Source organism: Colobus angolensis, unplaced genomic scaffold (genome assembly GCF_000951035.1).
Source record: "Colobus angolensis palliatus isolate OR3802 unplaced genomic scaffold, Cang.pa_1.0 Scaffold254, whole genome shotgun sequence".
In the NCBI taxonomy this organism is placed as follows: domain Eukaryota; kingdom Metazoa; phylum Chordata; class Mammalia; order Primates; family Cercopithecidae; genus Colobus; species Colobus angolensis.
The window spans coordinates 2,245,314-2,262,737 of NW_012115755.1; the positions used below are offsets into that span (position 1 = coordinate 2,245,314).

At 59.2% G+C, this 17,424-nt stretch overlaps 2 protein-coding genes across 3 annotated transcripts; one reads left to right on the plus strand and one right to left on the minus strand.

Annotated features, from left to right (window-relative positions):
* On the plus strand, positions 1 to 1,366 carry PRR7 (proline rich 7 (synaptic)). Of its 2 annotated transcripts, XM_011946881.1 has the most exons (3): positions 1 to 427; positions 491 to 569; positions 799 to 1,366. In XM_011946881.1, exons 1-3 carry the CDS (start codon positions 143 to 145, stop codon positions 1,194 to 1,196), a joined length of 762 nt encoding a protein of 253 aa, XP_011802271.1. In that variant the 5' UTR covers positions 1 to 142; the 3' UTR covers positions 1,197 to 1,366. The 2 variants fall into 2 exon arrangements, with proteins under 2 accessions (XP_011802271.1, XP_011802270.1); XM_011946880.1 differs by having other exon boundaries at positions 1 to 569.
* Positions 1,367 to 1,657: 291 nt separating this feature from the next.
* On the minus strand, positions 1,658 to 16,732 carry DBN1 (drebrin 1). The gene is made up of 15 exons (XM_011946882.1): positions 16,650 to 16,732; positions 13,930 to 13,938; positions 13,423 to 13,478; positions 12,690 to 12,802; positions 12,443 to 12,517; positions 12,181 to 12,327; positions 11,955 to 12,032; positions 11,612 to 11,763; positions 11,472 to 11,535; positions 5,661 to 5,720; positions 5,450 to 5,573; positions 4,119 to 4,289; positions 3,088 to 3,737; positions 2,684 to 2,786; positions 1,658 to 2,532 (listed from the first exon to the last, which is right to left on the minus strand). The coding sequence occupies exons 1-15, from the start codon at positions 16,730 to 16,732 to the stop codon at positions 2,462 to 2,464; spliced, it is 1,956 nt and encodes a 651-aa protein (XP_011802272.1). The 3' UTR covers positions 1,658 to 2,461.
* Between the last annotated feature and the right edge of the window lie 692 nt (positions 16,733 to 17,424).

Below are 17,424 nucleotides of genomic sequence, written 5' to 3' on the forward strand. Positions count from 1 at the left end.
TGAGACCTGCCACGGGCAGCCCCCGGCCGCGGGTCCCCGAGTGACGCTGGCGGCACCTGAGAGTGTGGCGCGGGCCCGGGGCCACGCAGAGGAGCCCAGTGTCCAGTGAAGCGGCTGAGGACCCGCCGCCCGTGCCGCCGCCATGGTGATGTCCCAGGGCACCTACACGTTCCTCACGTGCTTCGCCGGCTTTTGGCTCATCTGGGGTCTCATCGTCCTGCTCTGCTGCTTCTGCAGCTTCCTGCGCCGCCGCCTCAAACGGCGCCAGGAGGAGCGACTGCGCGAGCAGAACCTGCGCGCCCTAGAGCTGGAGCCCCTCGAACTCGAGGGCAGTCTGGCCGGGAGTCCCCCGGGCCTGGCGCCGCCGCAGCCACCGCCTCACCGCAGTCGCCTGGAGGCGCCGGCGCACGCGCACTCGCATCCGCACGTGCACGTGCACCCGCTGCTGCACCACGGGCCCGCGCACCCGCATCCGCATCCACACCCACAGCCGCACCACCACGCGCTCCCGCACCCGCCGCCTCCGCACTTGTCGGTGCCGCCACGGCCCTGGAGCTACCCGCGCCAAGGTGAGTACCGACCTCCGCCAGGGGGCGATGCGGGCCGACGGGAGTGGGCGGGCGTTGGAGGGCTCGCTGCTTACCCGCGGGGTTTCCGCCCGCAGCCTCCGGGAGAACACGGGCAGCGGCGGGCTGGGGCTGGAGTTGGGGCTGGGGCGCGGGCGGCCCCTGACTGGGGCCTCTGTGAGAGGCTGGGAACCGGCGGCCTCACCCCCTCCGACCGCCTCCCACTCCGCAGCGGAATCGGACATGTCCAAGCCACCGTGTTACGAAGAGGCGGTGCTGATGGCCGAGCCGCCGCCGCCCTACAGCGAGGTGCTCACGGACACGCGCGGCCTCTACCGCAAGATCGTCACGCCCTTCCTGAGCCGCCGCGACAGCGCGGAAAAACAGGAGCAGCCGCCTCCCAGCTACAAGCCGCTCTTCCTGGACCGGGGCTACACCTCCGCGCTGCACCTGCCCAGCGCCCCTCGGCCCGCGCCGCCCTGCCCAGCCCTCTGCCTGCAGGCCGACCGTGGCCGCCGGGTCTTCCCCAGCTGGACCGACTCAGAGCTCAGCAGCCGCGAGCCACTGGAGCACGGGGCTTGGCGTCTGCCGGTCTCCATCCCCTTGTTCGGGAGGACTACAGCCGTATAGAAGGGCGCCCGGCGCCCCGGGCCCCACCGGCAGACTCCTGGCCTGACTGCGGGGCTTTTTAAATGCTTCCCTGGACTGCGGGGAGGGGCGGGGGGAGGGAGGGATTTCTTATCCCGTTTGTTACATTTTGAGGATAATAAAGGTGTGTGATCTGGTTTGGTACAAGCGGAGGGTGCACCCGCTGCTTTCGCCCAGGGTTCTGGTGACCAGACAAGCCGGGACCTTGGCAGGAAGGACCCTGAACGTGCGTTTCCGCCACAATAGAGCCTAAGAGTACAGAACTGAGATCAGCCTTCTCAGTTCCAGGCGGCTTCCCCTGCGAGCCTCAGCCCCCAGCACCGCCCCCCCGGCCCCCGCGGGTCTTGGAATTAGGGTGAGGACGCCCCCTGGTGGCAAGGAGGTGCTGCGGCCTCGGAGTGGGAAGAGTTGGGAACCTGGGTCAGGGCAGGCGGCAGCCCAAAGGGATCTGGATTTCTTTATTAACAGACATGAGCACGACCCGTTACAGAAGTTTGTGCTTTCCAAAAAAAAACAGTTACTGAACGTGAAAAAGGAACCCAAGCAAAGAAGAAGGAGTTGGGGAGGGGCCACCAAAGCCCCTGGGTCCCATCCATAGCCCTGACCTGAACCGCGCCTAGGGCCTCCAGCCTGGGACCTGCCCGGCAGGAGAGGGGGGGGGCAGCCGAGGGGCCCCAGCTGGGCCTGCTACTTCCTTTGGGCCAGACAAGAAGGGGTCAAAAGAAGGGCGGGGAGGGGGTCCCAGGGAGCCAGAGCCCACGAGCCATTTATTGCCATGTTTTAAAATTCGTGCAAAATATCTGAAGCCCTGGACAGAGAATACAAAGTGGTATTTTTCCAAGAAACATAAAACTAGGAAAAGAGGTGGGAGACACTTTCCCACCAGAGCTCCCCCAACGCCAGGCCCCAAGCAGGGTGAGGCCTCCACCCCGGCCAGCTGAGCAGGGAGGACTAAGAGCTACAATCTGGACCAGGGAAGGAGGGGTGGAATTTGCAACAGCGTCTCAACTACCAACGGGAGGAAAACCAGTCAACTGTACAAGTCTCCTATCAACTTTTAAAAAAAAGAGAAAAGCTGTAAAAGTCAGGCCCTGTGGGTAGGGAAGCGGCCAAGTCCCCAGCCAGGGCCGGAATCCAGAGAGGGTGCCAGGCGGAGCTGCTGCGAATGCAGGCACGGTGGGCCGTCTGGCCAGAGGCCGATGCAGGTGGGCGGCCTTGGCAAGGGTAGCCTAGGGTTGGCGCCACCACTAATCACCACCCTCGAAGCCCTCCTCCTCTTCTGGAACTGGGTCTGCATCCCAGCATGTGATGTCGATTTCTGAGGCGTTAGAAAGGGAGAGGAGTTAAGGACCTAGCAGACCCACACTTGTGTCCCCAGCCTCTGTGAGCGGTGGGTAGTGGTGGGGTGGCTACCCACACTCAAATCCTCCCACACCCAAATTCCTCCCCATCATCCAGCCCAGTACTACCTGGAGGCTTGTTGTAGAACACAGGAGGCAGAGCCTTGGCACAGAGCTCTTCCGATTGGGCAAACTCCTCCTCCTGTGATTGACTGAAGTACCCCTCACTGGCCTGCAGGCGAAAGCATTAGGTCACTTGGCCTCACCCAGCCGGACTGGGGCTTACCTATCAGGCCTGAGCCCGTTTCCCCAGCAACCAATGACTCCATCAGTGGTTGCCAGGGAAACGCAGATGCCTGCCTTGGGAACAAAAGCAGAGCTGGCCCACAGAGGGGGGGTGGGATGGACTTCCCCTCCAATCATGTGGGTCACAGAGAAAGGGGGTACTGGTGCAAGCATGAGGAATGCAGGGCCAGCACCCTGCTCAGCCCCCACTGCCTCCCATCCCTCCCACCAGGCAGTCCCTGCCGCACCTGGGTCCCCTCCTTCTGGGTGGTCTCGCCATTGGTTAGCAGGTGGGGCTCTGGTTCTTGCTCTTGCTCCAGCTCCTCAAGGGCTGAGGGCAGAGTTGGGGTCTGGGGGGCAGCCAGGGGCTCCCCTTCTACTTCCTCTGGGTCACAGAAGGTGGCTGGCGGCTCAGGCAGCTCATCAAAGTTGAGAAGGGTGGCACAGCCTTCGCCTGCTGGCGGCAGTGGCTCCGGAGCCACCTCGTCCAGCAGGGGCACCTCTGCCAGGGTGACCTCAGTACCCGAGGGTGGCGTGGGGGCCCTGGGCTCACCCTGGAGTGTGGAGGCCCCTTCCCCATTGCCAGGCCATAGGTCAATGAGGCTGGTGGCAGCGGGGGGTACGTTGTTGGCAACAGTGGTGTCCGCAGTGGCAGTGTCGGTTTCAATGGTGTCAGCTGCATCGTGGACCTCGGTGGCGTCGGCTGTGGCAGGCTCCACAGGAGCAGCCAGGACAGCCTGCTCTGCAGACTCCATGAACATCAAGTCCTCTGCAGCGCTGCCTGGCCCCCGGGGAGGCACCTGTGCCTGAGGGGGCTCCTCCATGGGGCCAGCCCAGGCCTGAGGGGCTGCTGCTCTGGTCTCCTCACTGTCCAGGATGGGGCTGGGCTCCTGGGTCTCTGTCACAGCACAGGCAGAGGAGACATGCAACTGGCTCCCCTGGGGGAGGATGGAGACCCTGCCCACCCACTAAGGAGTGAGAGAGCCGGGGACTTCCATGCAGGTGGCCCACTGCCCCCTTACCCAGTGACTCCCGTGACTTTAAGCCCCTTGGCAGCTCTGGGAAGGCCCGATTCCCACTTGAGAGGGCAGGTGCTAAGCTTTAGAGAGGGCAGGTCTGACTGTACACCAGGGCTCCTCCCCCAGCAGCCGCCTCCAGGGCAATGCAGTCTTGGTGATGGGTGGCCCAGATCCCTGGAGAACGGTTACCATGGCAACCTGGGGCTCCCAGCCAAGGACTGATGATGGGAGGCCTGGTGCAGGTAGGATCCCTCTCTCACCTTGGGCTGGTGGGGGTGGCGGTGGCAGCGGTGGAGGCTGCGAGGATGTGACCTCATCCAGGGCCCGCTCTATCTGCTCAGCGACAGGGGTGGAGGCGGTGCTGGAGTCAGACGGGCTCCGCGTGGGGATGGGAGTGGGCGCCATCCTCCGGTGGCTGTCCAGGTGGCTGCCTGTGGAACAAACCCCAGGTGGGTCAGTGAGGGTGGGGGAGCGGGGTGAGACAGGATTGTCCTCCTTGGGGCCTGGCCAGCACCTCCTCTCTGGAGTCTGGGTGGGGGCTGGGAGCTCCCCAGCCCCTGCAGGGGCCAGACTATAGCTCCAGACCCTGTAAGCTAGGCCCCTGGGGGCCAGTGCCCCACAAGGCCAGGGGCAAGAGGCAGGCAGTGCCTGCCCTGGGGACAAACGCCAGAGATCAGCGGTCAGGCTGGGGGAGTGAGGGCGGGGGGCTGCTGGGAAGCGGGGCCCTCCTTACCACCCCCGCCGAGGCCTGGGGCTGCTACCTACATGGGAGGGAGGAAGAGAGGTTTGGGGTGCGGTGACAGGTGATATAGGGAAAGGGAGTCCGTGGAGGGGAGGAGGAGGAAGAGGAGGAGGAGGAAGGCCCACTGTCCGATGCCTTTATGAAAGGGCAGTACGGACGACCTGCCGAGAGAGACAGACAGAGAAAGAGACAGAGGACAAGAGAGGGTCAGTCTCCCCCACCCCTGCCCGAGGCCTCTCCCGCCCCCAGGGCTGGCCCTGGATGTCCAAGCTGCCTTCAGCCAGGGGCACACTCAGCCAAGCCAGCCACAGCCTCACACCAGCCCCAGACACACAGCCAGCCTGGGAGCAGTACAGCAGGCAGGGCCTGTGGCGGGACCCCAGCACGGGGCAAGCACACTCAGACCAGCAGACAGGGCAGGGAAGAGCTTCAGGGGAGGCAGAAGCAGCACAGTGAGAAGCGCAACGGGGACACCTGGGTGCAAGCTCCAGGAGGCTCACTCAGGCCGGACACAAGAGCCCAGCCCGCATGCATCCCGGCCTTCCAGGCCAGGCCTAATTCACCCCAGCCGAGCTGCTCCCCGCGGCCAGTGCTGTGCCTCAGCCCATGCCAGAGCTACCCCACAGGCCCTAGCACTCCCCACTGTTCAGCCACAAGCGACTTCACCACCATCCCTGGCCCTTCTTGGGGTCCTGCCACCTGGGAAGTGGTGGGCGGATGCACGCTGGATGAAGGTCTCGCCTTCTCCAAGGGTTCCTTGGGCAAGGCTTCCCTTCCAAGAGAGTCCCAGAGAGGCTCAGGGCCGCGACCTAAGGAGTGGGGCCAGGTGGGGGTGAGGCCTAGGACTACCTGGTCGATGGTTGAAGGGTGAGGGCACATCACAGCTGCCCGCAGAGGCCGATGCGACTCTTTCCTGCTGCTTGAAGAACTCCCGTGGGTTGTCAGGTCGCTGGGCAATAATGGCCGCTGCCTCCTGAGGGCACAAGGAAAAGGTTGGGGCTGGGCCAGGCAAGCTGAGGTAGCCCTGTCCACCTCACCTTGCTGGTGCCCCAGCTCTCACCTCCACCTCCGACTCTGACTTCTTCATGTGAGTCTCTTCCTCCTCATCCCGATGGTCACCCTAGAAACCAAAGGGATAGTGTCTGGTGCGCCGACCCCCACCGGGCTCCTGGCCTTCTTTACTGTATTTTATTCATTTATTTTGTTTTTAAGACAGGTTCTCGCCCTGTCACCCAGGCTGGAGAGCAGTGGTGCAATCGCGGCTCACTGCAGCCTCTGCCTCCTGGGCTCAAGCAATCCTCCCACCTCAGCCTCCCGAGTAGCTGGGACTACAGGTGTGCACCATCATGCCCGGCTAATTTTAATTTTTTTGTAGAGATGGGGTCTCCCTATGTTGCCCAGGCTGGTCTCAACAAACTTCTAGGCTGAAGGGATCCTCCTGCCTTGGCCTGCCGAAGGGTTGGGATGGATTACAGTCATGAGCCACCAGTGCCCGGCCTTCTGGCCTTCTTACAGCCCTCATGCTTCTTTCACAGTCTGGCAGGAAGGGTCTCAGAGGTGGTACCTCTGCCCCGTCAAACTGAGTCACACAGTCCCTCTCTTCCCTCAGGACCCTCAGCCACCTCATCTCTGACCTGCCAGGCCTCTGGGCACCAGGCTCACTCACCCGCTTGCTCATCCCCATATCTAAGCAAGTGCCTAGGGCCATCCAGGAGTGCGCCTTGTTTTGCAGATAACTTTTCTCGGACCTCCTACCCCAGCAGCGGGGCCACCATGCTGCCAGTGTTGCTGCCTGGACCGTGGCATCACGGCCTAGCCTTCCTCACTGCTACCCGCCTTATTTGCTCTCCATAGGCCCTGAAAGGACCTTTCCAAAATGCGGATCAGACCATGACTTTTCTGAGCTTAAAATCCCTCAGGGGTTCCCATGAGCCACAGCAAGCACTGGCTAAATATGACCCACAGGTGGCTTTTGTTTTGCTGGTATATTTTTAAACCATGTTCATTAGTTGCCACCACTTAAAAACCAGGAACTTTCGTACTGAAATCAGGGTCCCAGTTTCTCTTGAGGTGCCAGAGCCCTGGCGACATCACCTGCAAGCTCCAGAGCAGCCATCACCGGGACCTCACCGCAGCCCCCTTAAGAGAGGTGTCTGCCGCCCGCTTGCCCCCAGCCCCACCATCGCCTGCTGGCTTCACCTGCCCACTGCACGCGCTGTTTTGGGTAGGCATGGCCCTCGCTTGGCCTACGTCCCCCACCCCTGCATGACCTAGCCATCACCTCTCTAATACCACCCCCTGCTGGCCCCCACCCCACGGCGCCCACATACTGTGAGATGTAGACATCAAGTCCTCAGCACGACACAGTCAGTTCCCAGAACAGGCACACCCATTCCCACCTCCAAGCCTCAGCACGGGAGATCAGCCCCTCTCCCAAACGCCTGCTCCCGACCTGGGGGCCAGGCCCTCTGGTTTCCAGCTGCAGCATGACCACTGCTTCCTGGGGAAGAAGTCCCTGGCTTGTTCAGGTCATTTTCTCCTCTGGGTCCCCACAGGGTGCTCCTGGCTTCCACCACGATGACACCACATCCTTAAGTTCCTATTTCCGGAGGCACCTCCCTTCCCTCTCAGCTGTGAGCGACACAGGATGAGGACTGGGGTCTCCAGGTGGGTGGCCAGTACAAGGCGGGCGCATGTTTGCTCAACTGCACTCATACACCTAAGGCTTCTTAGTCAGTGTCCCCTGCTGCTCAGGTGGCAGCTTGGACAGGAGGGGCTGCTAAGGTGGCGAAGTCCCACAGCAGCCTGTTTTTGAGCCTATAATCTAGAATTTTAGCTTATCTGTCACGGGCACTGGGAGAAGGACCCTTCATAGTATCCCACCTCAGGAGGGCTGTCACCTCAACGATAACTTTGTGACTCCCAGAATGAAGTCTAAACTCCTCCTCTGCCCTTGCTCCCCTTTTCCAATCAAATTTCCCCCACTCCTCAGCCCACAGAGTTCCAGACAGCCCAGGCTCTTTGCCTTCCCATGAGCCTGTGTCTCCCACCAGCCTTTGCTGCTCTGCCCCTTGCCTGCTGCAATCTCACTTGGTTCCTCTGCCTTGTTCAAAGTAAGGACCAGGGGTAGCTACCACAAAGGCTTTGTTTGTTTGTTTGAGATGGAGTCTCACTCTGTTGCCCAGGCTGGAGTGCAGTGGCGCAATCTCAGCTCACTGCAAGCTCAGCCTCCCGGGTTCACGTCATTCTCCTGCCTCAGCCTCCTGAGTAGCTGGGACTACAGGCGCCCGCCACTGCGCCCGGCTAATTTCTTGTATTTTTTTAGTAGAGACGGGGTTTCACCGTATTAGCCAGGATGGTCTTGATCTCATGACCTGGTGATCCACCCACCTCGGCCTCCCAAAGTGCTGGGATTACAGGCGTGAGCCACCGCGCCCGACTCACCACAAAGGCTTTAACTACCAATCATGTGAACAACACTGAAACAAGCAAGGCCCCGAGGGAGGAGAGAGACCAACGCACTAACCACACAGGTCAAAGCCACTGCTGTGCCTAAAGCATTTTCAGATACACGGGAGCTCCCCTGCAGGCCAGGCAAAAAGGGAACCCAGATATGGCACACAATTCGTAACAGGGGAGAGAAAGCAGACAGCTCCTTAAGCCAAGAGAAAGCATTTTATAGTGCTAAATCCCAAAGTCTCTCACACGTGCCCTTCCTTAGAGAACCTGAAGTTGCAAGGGAATCACACTGACCTGCTAGAATGTCCACTGTCACTCTCAGGTGAACTATACTTGAAGGGCCAGATGGGACTATAAAATAATGGTAAGCTCCTTTAGACTTTACCTGAAATGTTGATAACTGGTGAAAATAAATCAGCTCAGGGGGTTCACAACACTATTCTGTCTACCTGCATGTGTGTACGTTTGAAATGTTAGCATAAAAATAAACTTCATCGGGGCCGGGCGCGGTGCACTTTGGGAGGCCAAGGTGGGAGGATCACCTGAGGTCAGGAGTTTGAGACCAACCTGGCCAACGTGGTGAAAACCCATCTCTACTAAAAATACAAAAATTACCCAGGCGTGGTGGCTGGCGCCTGTAATCCCAGCTACTTGGGAGGCTGAGGCAGAATCGCTTGAACCCAGGAGGCAGAGGTTGCAGTGAGCTGAGATGGCACCACTGTACTCCAGCCTGGGGGACAAGGGTGGGATTTCATCTCAAAAATAAGTAAATAAATAAAAATAAAATTTTAAAAATAAATAAACTTTATCGGGCAGGGCACAGTGGCTCACGCCTGTAATTCCAGGACTTCAGGAGGCTGAGGCAGGCGGATCACGAGGTCAGGAGTTCGAGACCAGCCTGACCAACACGGTGAAACCCTGTCTCTACCAAAAATACAAAAATTAGCTGAGCATGGAGGTGGATGCCTGTAATCCCAGCTACTCAGGAGGCTGAGGCAAGAGAATCGCTTGAACCCAGGAGGCAGAGGTTGCAGTGAGCTGAGATCGTGCCACTGCACTCCAGCCGGGGCGACAAAGCAAGACTCCGTCTCAAAAAAATTTAAAAACAATAAATAAATAAACTTGGCTGGGCACAGTGGCTCACGCCTATAGTCCCAGCACTTTGGGAGGCCGAGGCGGATGGATCACGAGGACAAGAGATCGAGACTATCCTGGCCAACACGGTGAAGCCCCGTCTCTGCTAAAGATAAAAAAAAAAAAAAAAAAAAAAGAATAAACTTTATCCGCCGGGTGCAGTGGCTCATGCCTGTAATCCCAGCACTTTGTGAGGCCAAGGTGGATCACCTGAGGTCAGGAGTTCGAGATCAGCCTGGCCAACAAGGTGAAACCCCATTTCTACTAAAAATACAAAAATTAGCCAGGCGTGGTGGTGGGTGCCTGTAATCCCAGCTACTTGGGAGGCTGAGGCAGGAAAATCACTTAAACCTGGGAAGCAGGCCAGGCGCGGTGGCTCATGCCTGTAATCCCAGTACTTTAGGTGGCTGAGGTGGGTGGGTCACAAGGTCAGGAGATCGAAACCATCGTGGCTAACACAGTGAAACCCCGTCTCTACTAAAAATACAAAAAAATTAGCCAGGCATGGTGGCAGGTGACTGTAGTCCCAGCTACTTGAAGGCTGAGGCAGGAGAATGGCGTGAACCTCGGAGGCGGAGCTTGCAGTGAGCTGAGATCGCACCACTACACTCCACCTGGGCAATAGAGCGATACTCCATCTCAAAAAAATAAATAAATAAATAAATAACCCTCACTCTGAAAGGATAAAAAAAAATGTGGTATATCCATACAATGGAATGTGATTCAGCCTTCAAAAGGAAGGAAATTCTGACGCATGCTACAACATGGATGAACCTTAAGGACATCATGCTAAGTGAAATAAGCCACATGCACAAGGACAAACACTGTGTGATTCCACTGACAGGCGGTCTCCAGAGCAGTCAGCTTCATAGAGACAGAAAGTGGAATGGTGGCTGCCAGGAGCTGGCCAGTGGGGAAGGGCAGAATTTGTGTTTAATGAACAGGGGTGGTGGTTATCCAACAATGTGAACGAATTTAATGCCACTTAATGAAATGCAGATTTTAAAATGACTGAAATGATACATTTTATGTATTTTGCCACGGTTAAAGCAAATACATGTGGCCGGGCGCAGTGGCTCATGCCTGTAATCCCAGCACTTTGGGAGGCCGAGGCAGGCAGATCAACTAAGGTCAGGAGTTCAAGACCAGCCTGGCCAACATGGTGAAACCCCGTCTCTACAAAAACACAAAAATTAGCTGGGCATGATGGTGTGCGCCTGTAATCCCAGCTACTCAGGAGGCTGAGGGAGAGAATCGCTTGAACCCAGGAGGCGGAGGTTGCAGTGAGCCGAGATCACGCCACTGCACTCCATACTAGGTGGCAGAGTGAGAGTCCATCTCAAAAAAAAACCAAAAAAAACAAAACAAAACAAAACATGAATCAGCTTATGTAAATAAGATCTTACCCAGCTTGTTATCCACCATGTTCTGTATATGGCAGGTGGCAAGTGTGTGTTGAATGAATGACTGAGACTGGAGCTTACCAGCCAGCCACACATCGTCCCCATCCCATCCAAGGGCCAATGTGACTGGAGTGATTTAATGCTGGTGCCTGCAGGACTGTCTTGCCTCCTCTCTCTCAGCCTCCCGTGGGTGACTCTGGAGCTCGTTTCAGTCCCCACAGCCCTGCATCTGCCTATCACAGTCCCAGTCCAGATGAGTATCAACCCACCTCCCTTCCTGAACTGAGCCACGCTCAGTCCTGAATGACATTAGCTATTTCCAAAATACTAAATTCAAAGCATGAAGATGTGACTCTGCTGTAATTTTCAGGGACCAATCCACAGGACCTACGCGCAATTCCCAATGCCTGGAGATTCAGACGGGACCCCTGGAACAAAGAGGCTGCTCCCAAGGAGACGCAGCCCACTGGCTACGGATGCTCGGCACTGGCCCAGGCTCCCCCATGCCGCCTGCCTCACTCTCGTGGCGGGACCAGGCCTGGTGGCCCCTCAGAGTGCAGGAACAGTGTCTAATCTGCCGAGAGGCCCCGGGGAGGGGAGGGGGAGCCTGGTCAGTGAGGGTCTGGGTCTAGATGGATTTTCTCTTCCAATCTAGAGAACAAGCTTCTCCAAAGTAGTCTTTTTCCACAGCCAGAGGACAGAGCCCCACGTGATGAGGTGCCAGGCCTGATGCTCCATGGCACCCCGTGCCCATGCAGGTCCCCAGAACAGCCACCACTATCTCCCAGCCACTGATCTCCCCACAAGGCCCAGGAACACAGGGACCATTCTCACTTCCCTGACCCAGAGACCGGGAGCCTTGGCCAAGAACTTACAAAGATAGACTGCTCCTTCAACCGCCTCTTGGCCTCTTCCGCTTCTAAAGTCTGCTGTTTCCTCCTGGAACGATAAGCAGCCGGCACCCGTCAGGGTGCGCCCGAGGGGCCCTGGAGCGCTGCCGGGCGGGCGGGCTCACCTGTGCTCCTCAATCTGCTGCTCCCGCTCCCTGTAGCGCCGCTCACGCTCCTCTTGCTCCTGCCGCTCCTGCTCCATCCGCTCCTGCTCAAACCTGAGCCTCTCATCCAGGGCCTTCTTCCTCTCTTCCTCCTTCCGCAGCTCTTCTTCCTTCTGCGAGCCCCGGTGTGAGCAAGGGTAGGCCCTGAGCCTGGGCGCCTGAACCCTGTCCCTCCGGCCCCTCCCTACCCAGGGCTGGGGGTGGGGCACGTGGCATGGGCCATGCCACTGTAGTGAGGGACTCAGACCTGCCCCATGGGGTCCACGAGGGGCGGCTCAGCCAGGCCAGGCTCAGGGTTCCATACCTTGGCCTGCTCCCAGAACTGCTCTCGGTTAATCCGCTTCATTTCCACAGCTGCATCTGTCTTCTGGTAGGTGGTGCCCTGCGGTGTCGAAGGACCCAGCATGGGCAGGCTGAATGCCCCAGGAGCCCCCCACACCTAAAGGGTGAGGGCTAAGAGGGACCGGGCAGGCCAGACTCGAGCACCAGGCCATGCAGGCAGAGCCCACGGGTGCCAAACACACACTAACCACAGGCTCTGCGTTCTCATCCTCCCGCAGCCGCAGCCGGTGCAGCACGGGGCTAGAGAGCCGTGCTAGCCCGTTGGAGAGCCGCTGCCCGATGGCACCCGCGTCTATGTCTTCCACGCTGCTGGCATTCACGATCACATCGACGCCCTTCCACAAGAAGATGGCAGTGCTCAGGTGGCACCATCCTCCTGCCATCACCACCCCAGCACACAGACCCTGGTGGCTGTCCCCACCCCTAAGAGCCCTGGCCCCTGACACACACCTGGAAGAACTCAGCCACCTTAGCCACATGGCTGGCACAAGCGCACTTGCGGGCATCAGGCACATCTTCACCCACCTGCAAAGTACCCAGCAAAGAGGCGGTCGGGAAAGGATAAGGGGGGGTCCTACATGATAGGGTGCATCTTCCCCGGAACTGGTGGGGTTCCCTCTCCACGGGTGTCAGAGGGCCGACGGGAAGGGTGACTGCTCTGGGCCTTCAGCTCCCTTCCCCAGCCCCGGCCGCATACCCAGTTGATGAGCACGTATTTTGGCAGAGCAGCTTGGGAGTCCTTGACACTGCAGAAGCCGTACATCACCTTCTGGTTCTCAAAGTGTCCCGAAAGCTCCTGCAAGCCCCCTTCTGGGGTAACCAAGAGAGTGTCAGGTCTCTCTGCCTCCTAAACCCTTCCCAAAAAGAGCCTGGAACTCAAAGGAAAGACTCCTCCAGGGCTCCACAGGCCCCCCAGGGGTCTTCTGGCCTCCGGGATCTGTGCGCCCCAGTTCGGTGTTGGTAGGTGTGGGGGCGGCGGTACACAGGGATGGAGCTTTGCCTATGACTCCTGCAGGCCCTGATTTGGGGTAGGACTGAGGAAGTGTTTGTTCTTAACACCCAGGTCTCATTCTTCACATATCATCATGTCTCACCAGGTGCCAGTGCCCAGAGGCACAATCAAGCCTTCTGGCTCTGGGGAAGGTGGTGAATAGGGCCCTTCCCCCAAAGTGTCCCAGCTGTGTGGCTTTAAGCAAGTCACTTTCCCTGTTGGAGGCTCAGCCTCATAAGTCCAACATTCAACAAGACTCCAAGCTTCCTCCCCACCCTGGGGACACAGGGATGACTGGAGGAAGGACACCAGCCAAATCCAGGCAAGTGTGGGGCTGCAGGGTGCAGGCGGGGAGGTGGCCTCCAGTCAGGTGGGTGGGGAAGAAAACAACCGGAGGAGGGGGTGGGGAGGAAGGCGAAGGAATGGCTAGAATTCCTACCTCCTGATGCTGCAAGCTTGAGGTCATCCGAGCCATCCTCATACGTGTACAGAGCCCTGGGGAGAGGGAGGGGTGGCTGTCAAACTGTCAGGGCCCAGGCCGCCAATTCTGGGTGGGGACGGCTCTGGGGAGGGATAGGGGACATGGAGGGGGTAGGACAGCAACAGGGAGGGCTCCTGCTGTAGCCATGACAACAGGGCCAGGCATTGGTTCAGGCGGGAGCCCAGCAGGGTGCCGCTGGAGGCCGGGGTCAGGCGGGGCACACGCAGTGAGGGGAGAAATTGCTGGCTGGTCGAGCTCAGTGCGCAGCATCCCGGCCCTGGCCCTGGCAGCCTACAACCCAGTGGAGCGGGTGTGTGATGGAGATTCCAAGGCGACGGTTCCTTGGTTACTGTTCCCTGGCTACCACAATCCTCATCCCCCATTGGCTAGTGCCAGGAACTTACCTGGCACGTGCCTTGGTCCCCGCTGCCCCTCCCCCGGGGAGGGAGGAGGAGAAGAGAGAACCTGGTGCTCCTACAGCTCTGGGCATCCCCCGGTAACCATGGCAACCCTGCAATTGGCACACGACTGGCCCACCCCAACCGCATTCTCCTTGAACACAAAGGACCCTGGGGACCCGCCCTCAGCCTCAATCTCCGCCTCTCTGAAATGGGGATGAGGTCACTGCAGTCACTCTCGCCCAGACTCTGGCCCCAGGGTGGCCATGCGTGAGCTCCAGGCCTTCTAGCCCCTAGGCTGCCTCAGCCCTGGCTGAGGCCTCCTGAGACTGCTGGCCTTTCCTTCCGCCTGAGCTTCAACAGAAAGCTGACCTGGTGGCCTTCCTCCTCCTCCCTAGCTTTGTGTGCCCTGGCTCCTTCTGATAGGCTGTGGTGACAGAGCATCCATTTCACAGAAGGGAATACAGAGATGCCTCCCCCATCACCCCATGCAGGCCCAGGCTGAGGACCTTCTGGGAGGCAGGATAGCCGGGCCTAGGAGGAAGGGCCTTGTCCCTGAGGTTTGAAAGGGCTCAACTCCTTCTCCAAACTCCTATTCCCAGGTGCCAAGGCAGGAGGCTGGGGCTGTGAGGAGGGGAGGCAGTAAGGGAGGGCAAGGGGGAAGAGAAAGAGGAGGGGAGAAGCAGAGGGAGAAACAGGGAGAGGAGGAAAAAGAGAAAGGACAGAAGTGGAGGGACAAAGGAAATGAAGGCAGGAGGGATGGAGGGGACATCTTAAGAGGTTGTGGCCAGGGCCAAATGGCCCCAGCCCCTCCCCTTCCTGAATTCCCCACTTCCTACCTCCAGGAAGGAACACAGGTGGGCTGGGGGGCTGGGAGCCCCTGGTCCAACTGTTACCCCCAGCTCCGGCCTGACCCTGACAGCTGCTCCCAGCGCAGCTGGCCCACCACCTGTCCTAACCCACCACGGGAACAAAGGGCCCTGAGAGAAGCAGGCTCTGTCCTTCTCCATGCACAGATGAGAAACTGAGGCAGAGACCAGGGATCCTAGTTCCTAGAGACTGCTCTAGACATCAAGCCTCCCTGAGAGGACCTGTCTTGGCCTGCCCAGGCTCCCTGGGGCGCCTTCCATCCTCAGCTCCTGCCTACCCACCTCCGGCCACCTTTTCCTGCTCCAGCAACAGCCCTTCTCCAGCAGAAACCATACCCCAGTTCAAACCCTCCAGCCTGCCTTTCCATCAGACTGCCCTGTCCACACCACACACTTGGGCCACACTGGACGGCTCCCTGACCCAAGCAGGGTTCTGGACAGGGCTCACCCTGGAGCCTCTGCCTATGTTGTTCTCTTCACATGGAAGGCAAGACCCGCTCCTTTACCCCACGCTTATTCCCAGTGGAATCCTTCCGTTCTTCAGAGCCCAGTGCTGGCTGCTGGCCCCCAGCAGCCTCCCCTGAGCTGCCCCTCCCAGAGCACCCACCATATCCCAGCAGGAATACAAAGACCAGTGCTTCTCAAACACATCAGAGGCATCCCAAGCCTGGTGGTGCACCAAGCGGAAGCTGGTGAAACCACAGGGAATCAGGATGGGGTAGGGGACCAGGCATCTACATATCTCACCAGCTCCAACTCCTGGAGACAGACACTGCCCCCAACTGTAAGCCTCGTGAAGGCAGGAAAGCTGACTCAGTCAATCAGCACATCCTGCTCTCCGGGTCCTGTGGTCCAGCACACCGCATACCGTAAGTATGTGTGATATCGACACCAACTTAGAAGCCATCTGGCCAGAGAAACTGAACTAGTGTGAGATGGGAGCTGGAATGTGGCAGTTCCAGAGACCCTGGGGTGAGCTGGGGTGGGGGGCTGAGGGCAAGTGGACCCCTCAGGACCATCACTCTCAGGATGGTGGTGCTAGAAAGGCCTTCAGTATCTGAGGTAGGGCTGGGATTGGGCCCAATCCCTTTTCTTTCCAAGAGGACCAGGAACTTGTGTATGATCACAGTGAGTCATATCACAACCAGGACAACAGCGGCCCCTCCCACTATACAACCTCATTTCCTGGGTCCCCTGCTCCCTGTGCCAGAGTAGTGGTCCGCTTCAGAGGCCCTGCCACCTAGAAGCGAACTCCCCACCAACCACCCCTCCCCATTGGAAGCAAGGTAAGCGGGGGCAGACAGCAATTTACCCAAGACACCCCTCCCTCTGGACCTATGTGCTGGGTCTGCCTCTGAGTCTTCAGACCTCACTGCACCCCTGGTTCCATGTTGGGCACTGGGGTATTCATATTCTCTTGTGCAGAAAGTGATCCTCACACCCCTTTTTCAAAATGTGATCTGGGCCTGTAGTGAACGAATATGTGCATGTGTGCATCTGTGTGTCCCACACACAACCCAGATGGGGGGTGACGCACACCAGTGATGAATAACTCGCTTTGGCCACATGGATGCTGCTGGGGTAGGGGGGGCAGGCCTCTGTTGAGCAGGATGTTGAGCAACAGGGGCTCTGTGGCCCTGGCGATAGGCCACCAGGGCTCTGCTTTCAGGAGAAAATGCGGTGGTGGTAGACAACACCCCTCCAGACTGGAGGGGCGAAGGAGGTGTTCTGGGGTGAGCTGTGCCTCTCCCCAGGCAGGGCCTTACACGGAAGCCAGCTCCTACACCAGGCCAAGCCGGCCACTTGCCCAGAGCTCCTCCCATGATCTCAGCCCCCCTGGGGCAGGGCTGGGACAATGGGTGGGCCGCGTGCCTGCTGAGTCTGTGCTGGCCTCTCCTGTGACTGTCCTGCAGGACACGAGAGCTTGTCTCTCTCCCGTCCATCCCTCCAGGCCTGGCTGCTGGCCAGTGCTGCAGTACCATGCCATGGATGCCCAGCCATCTCATCCTCTCCTCCAGGAGCCCCCAGGTCAGAGTCTCCACCTGACTGCCTGCCCAGTGTGTGGGTGAGGCCAGCCCAAGCGGGGTCCGTCAGACCCGCCCTCCTCTTTGCCTCAGTTTCCTCAAGCAGAGCCTGTTCCCATCTGCCAGCAGGGAGAGGAGGCCTAGGAACCAGATGGGCACCTTCCCCAACAGTATTACGGGGTGGGGTGGGGAGGAAGAGGATTCCAGGATGGGGCAGTGAGGAACCTCTCCGTTTCTTTTTTCTGCCGCCAGCCCCAGAGCAGGTGGTCCATCCCCTCCCCCAGCTCAAGGGGGAGACAACAGTTGCGGGGCGGGGAGAGGGGCGGCCCAGCTCCTCCCCATCAGAGACCGAGGGACCCTTGGTAGGGGCCCGTGGATCTGTTCACCCCTTCAGCCCTCTTTGGGGGCTCCCTCCACACTTGTTCTCCAGAGGGCTTCCTCCCAGGGACCTCAGCTGGCGCCCTAGACAGGCAGCTCGGTGTCCCCCAGCCAGCTGCCTAGTCCCCGCAGTCCCCTTCAGGTAGGGGAGGAGAGCTCACCCCTGCCTCCTCCGCGACCCGCGGCGGTAAGGGAGTCACTTCGCGGTCGCCATGTGGCAGCAAACATCCTTCCACCTCACTCCAGCCCAGGTTTCCGGGGGGAGGGCGGCCCACTCCGAGAGGCCCCCGG

What these genes read in the sequence shown, in the direction of transcription:
- DBN1 (XM_011946882.1), bottom strand. Translation starts at nt 16,732, where the DNA reads ATGGCTGGGCATCCATGGCATGGTACTGCAGCACTGGCCAGCAGCCAG. An exon ending in CAGCAGATTGAGGAGCACAG is followed by an intron (nt 11,536 to 11,611) that starts GTGAGCCCGCCC and finishes TTATCGTTCCAG; the next exon opens with GAGGAAACAGCAGACTTTAG. An exon ending in CCCAGAAGGAGGGGACCCAG is followed by an intron (nt 2,787 to 3,087) that starts GTGCGGCAGGGA and finishes TTTCGCCTGCAG; the next exon opens with GCCAGTGAGGGGTACTTCAG.
- PRR7 (XM_011946880.1), top strand. Translation starts at nt 143, where the DNA reads ATGGTGATGTCCCAGGGCACCTACACGTTCCTCACGTGCTTCGCCGGC. An exon ending in CTGGAGCTACCCGCGCCAAG is followed by an intron (nt 570 to 798) that starts GTGAGTACCGAC and finishes CCCACTCCGCAG; the next exon opens with CGGAATCGGACATGTCCAAG.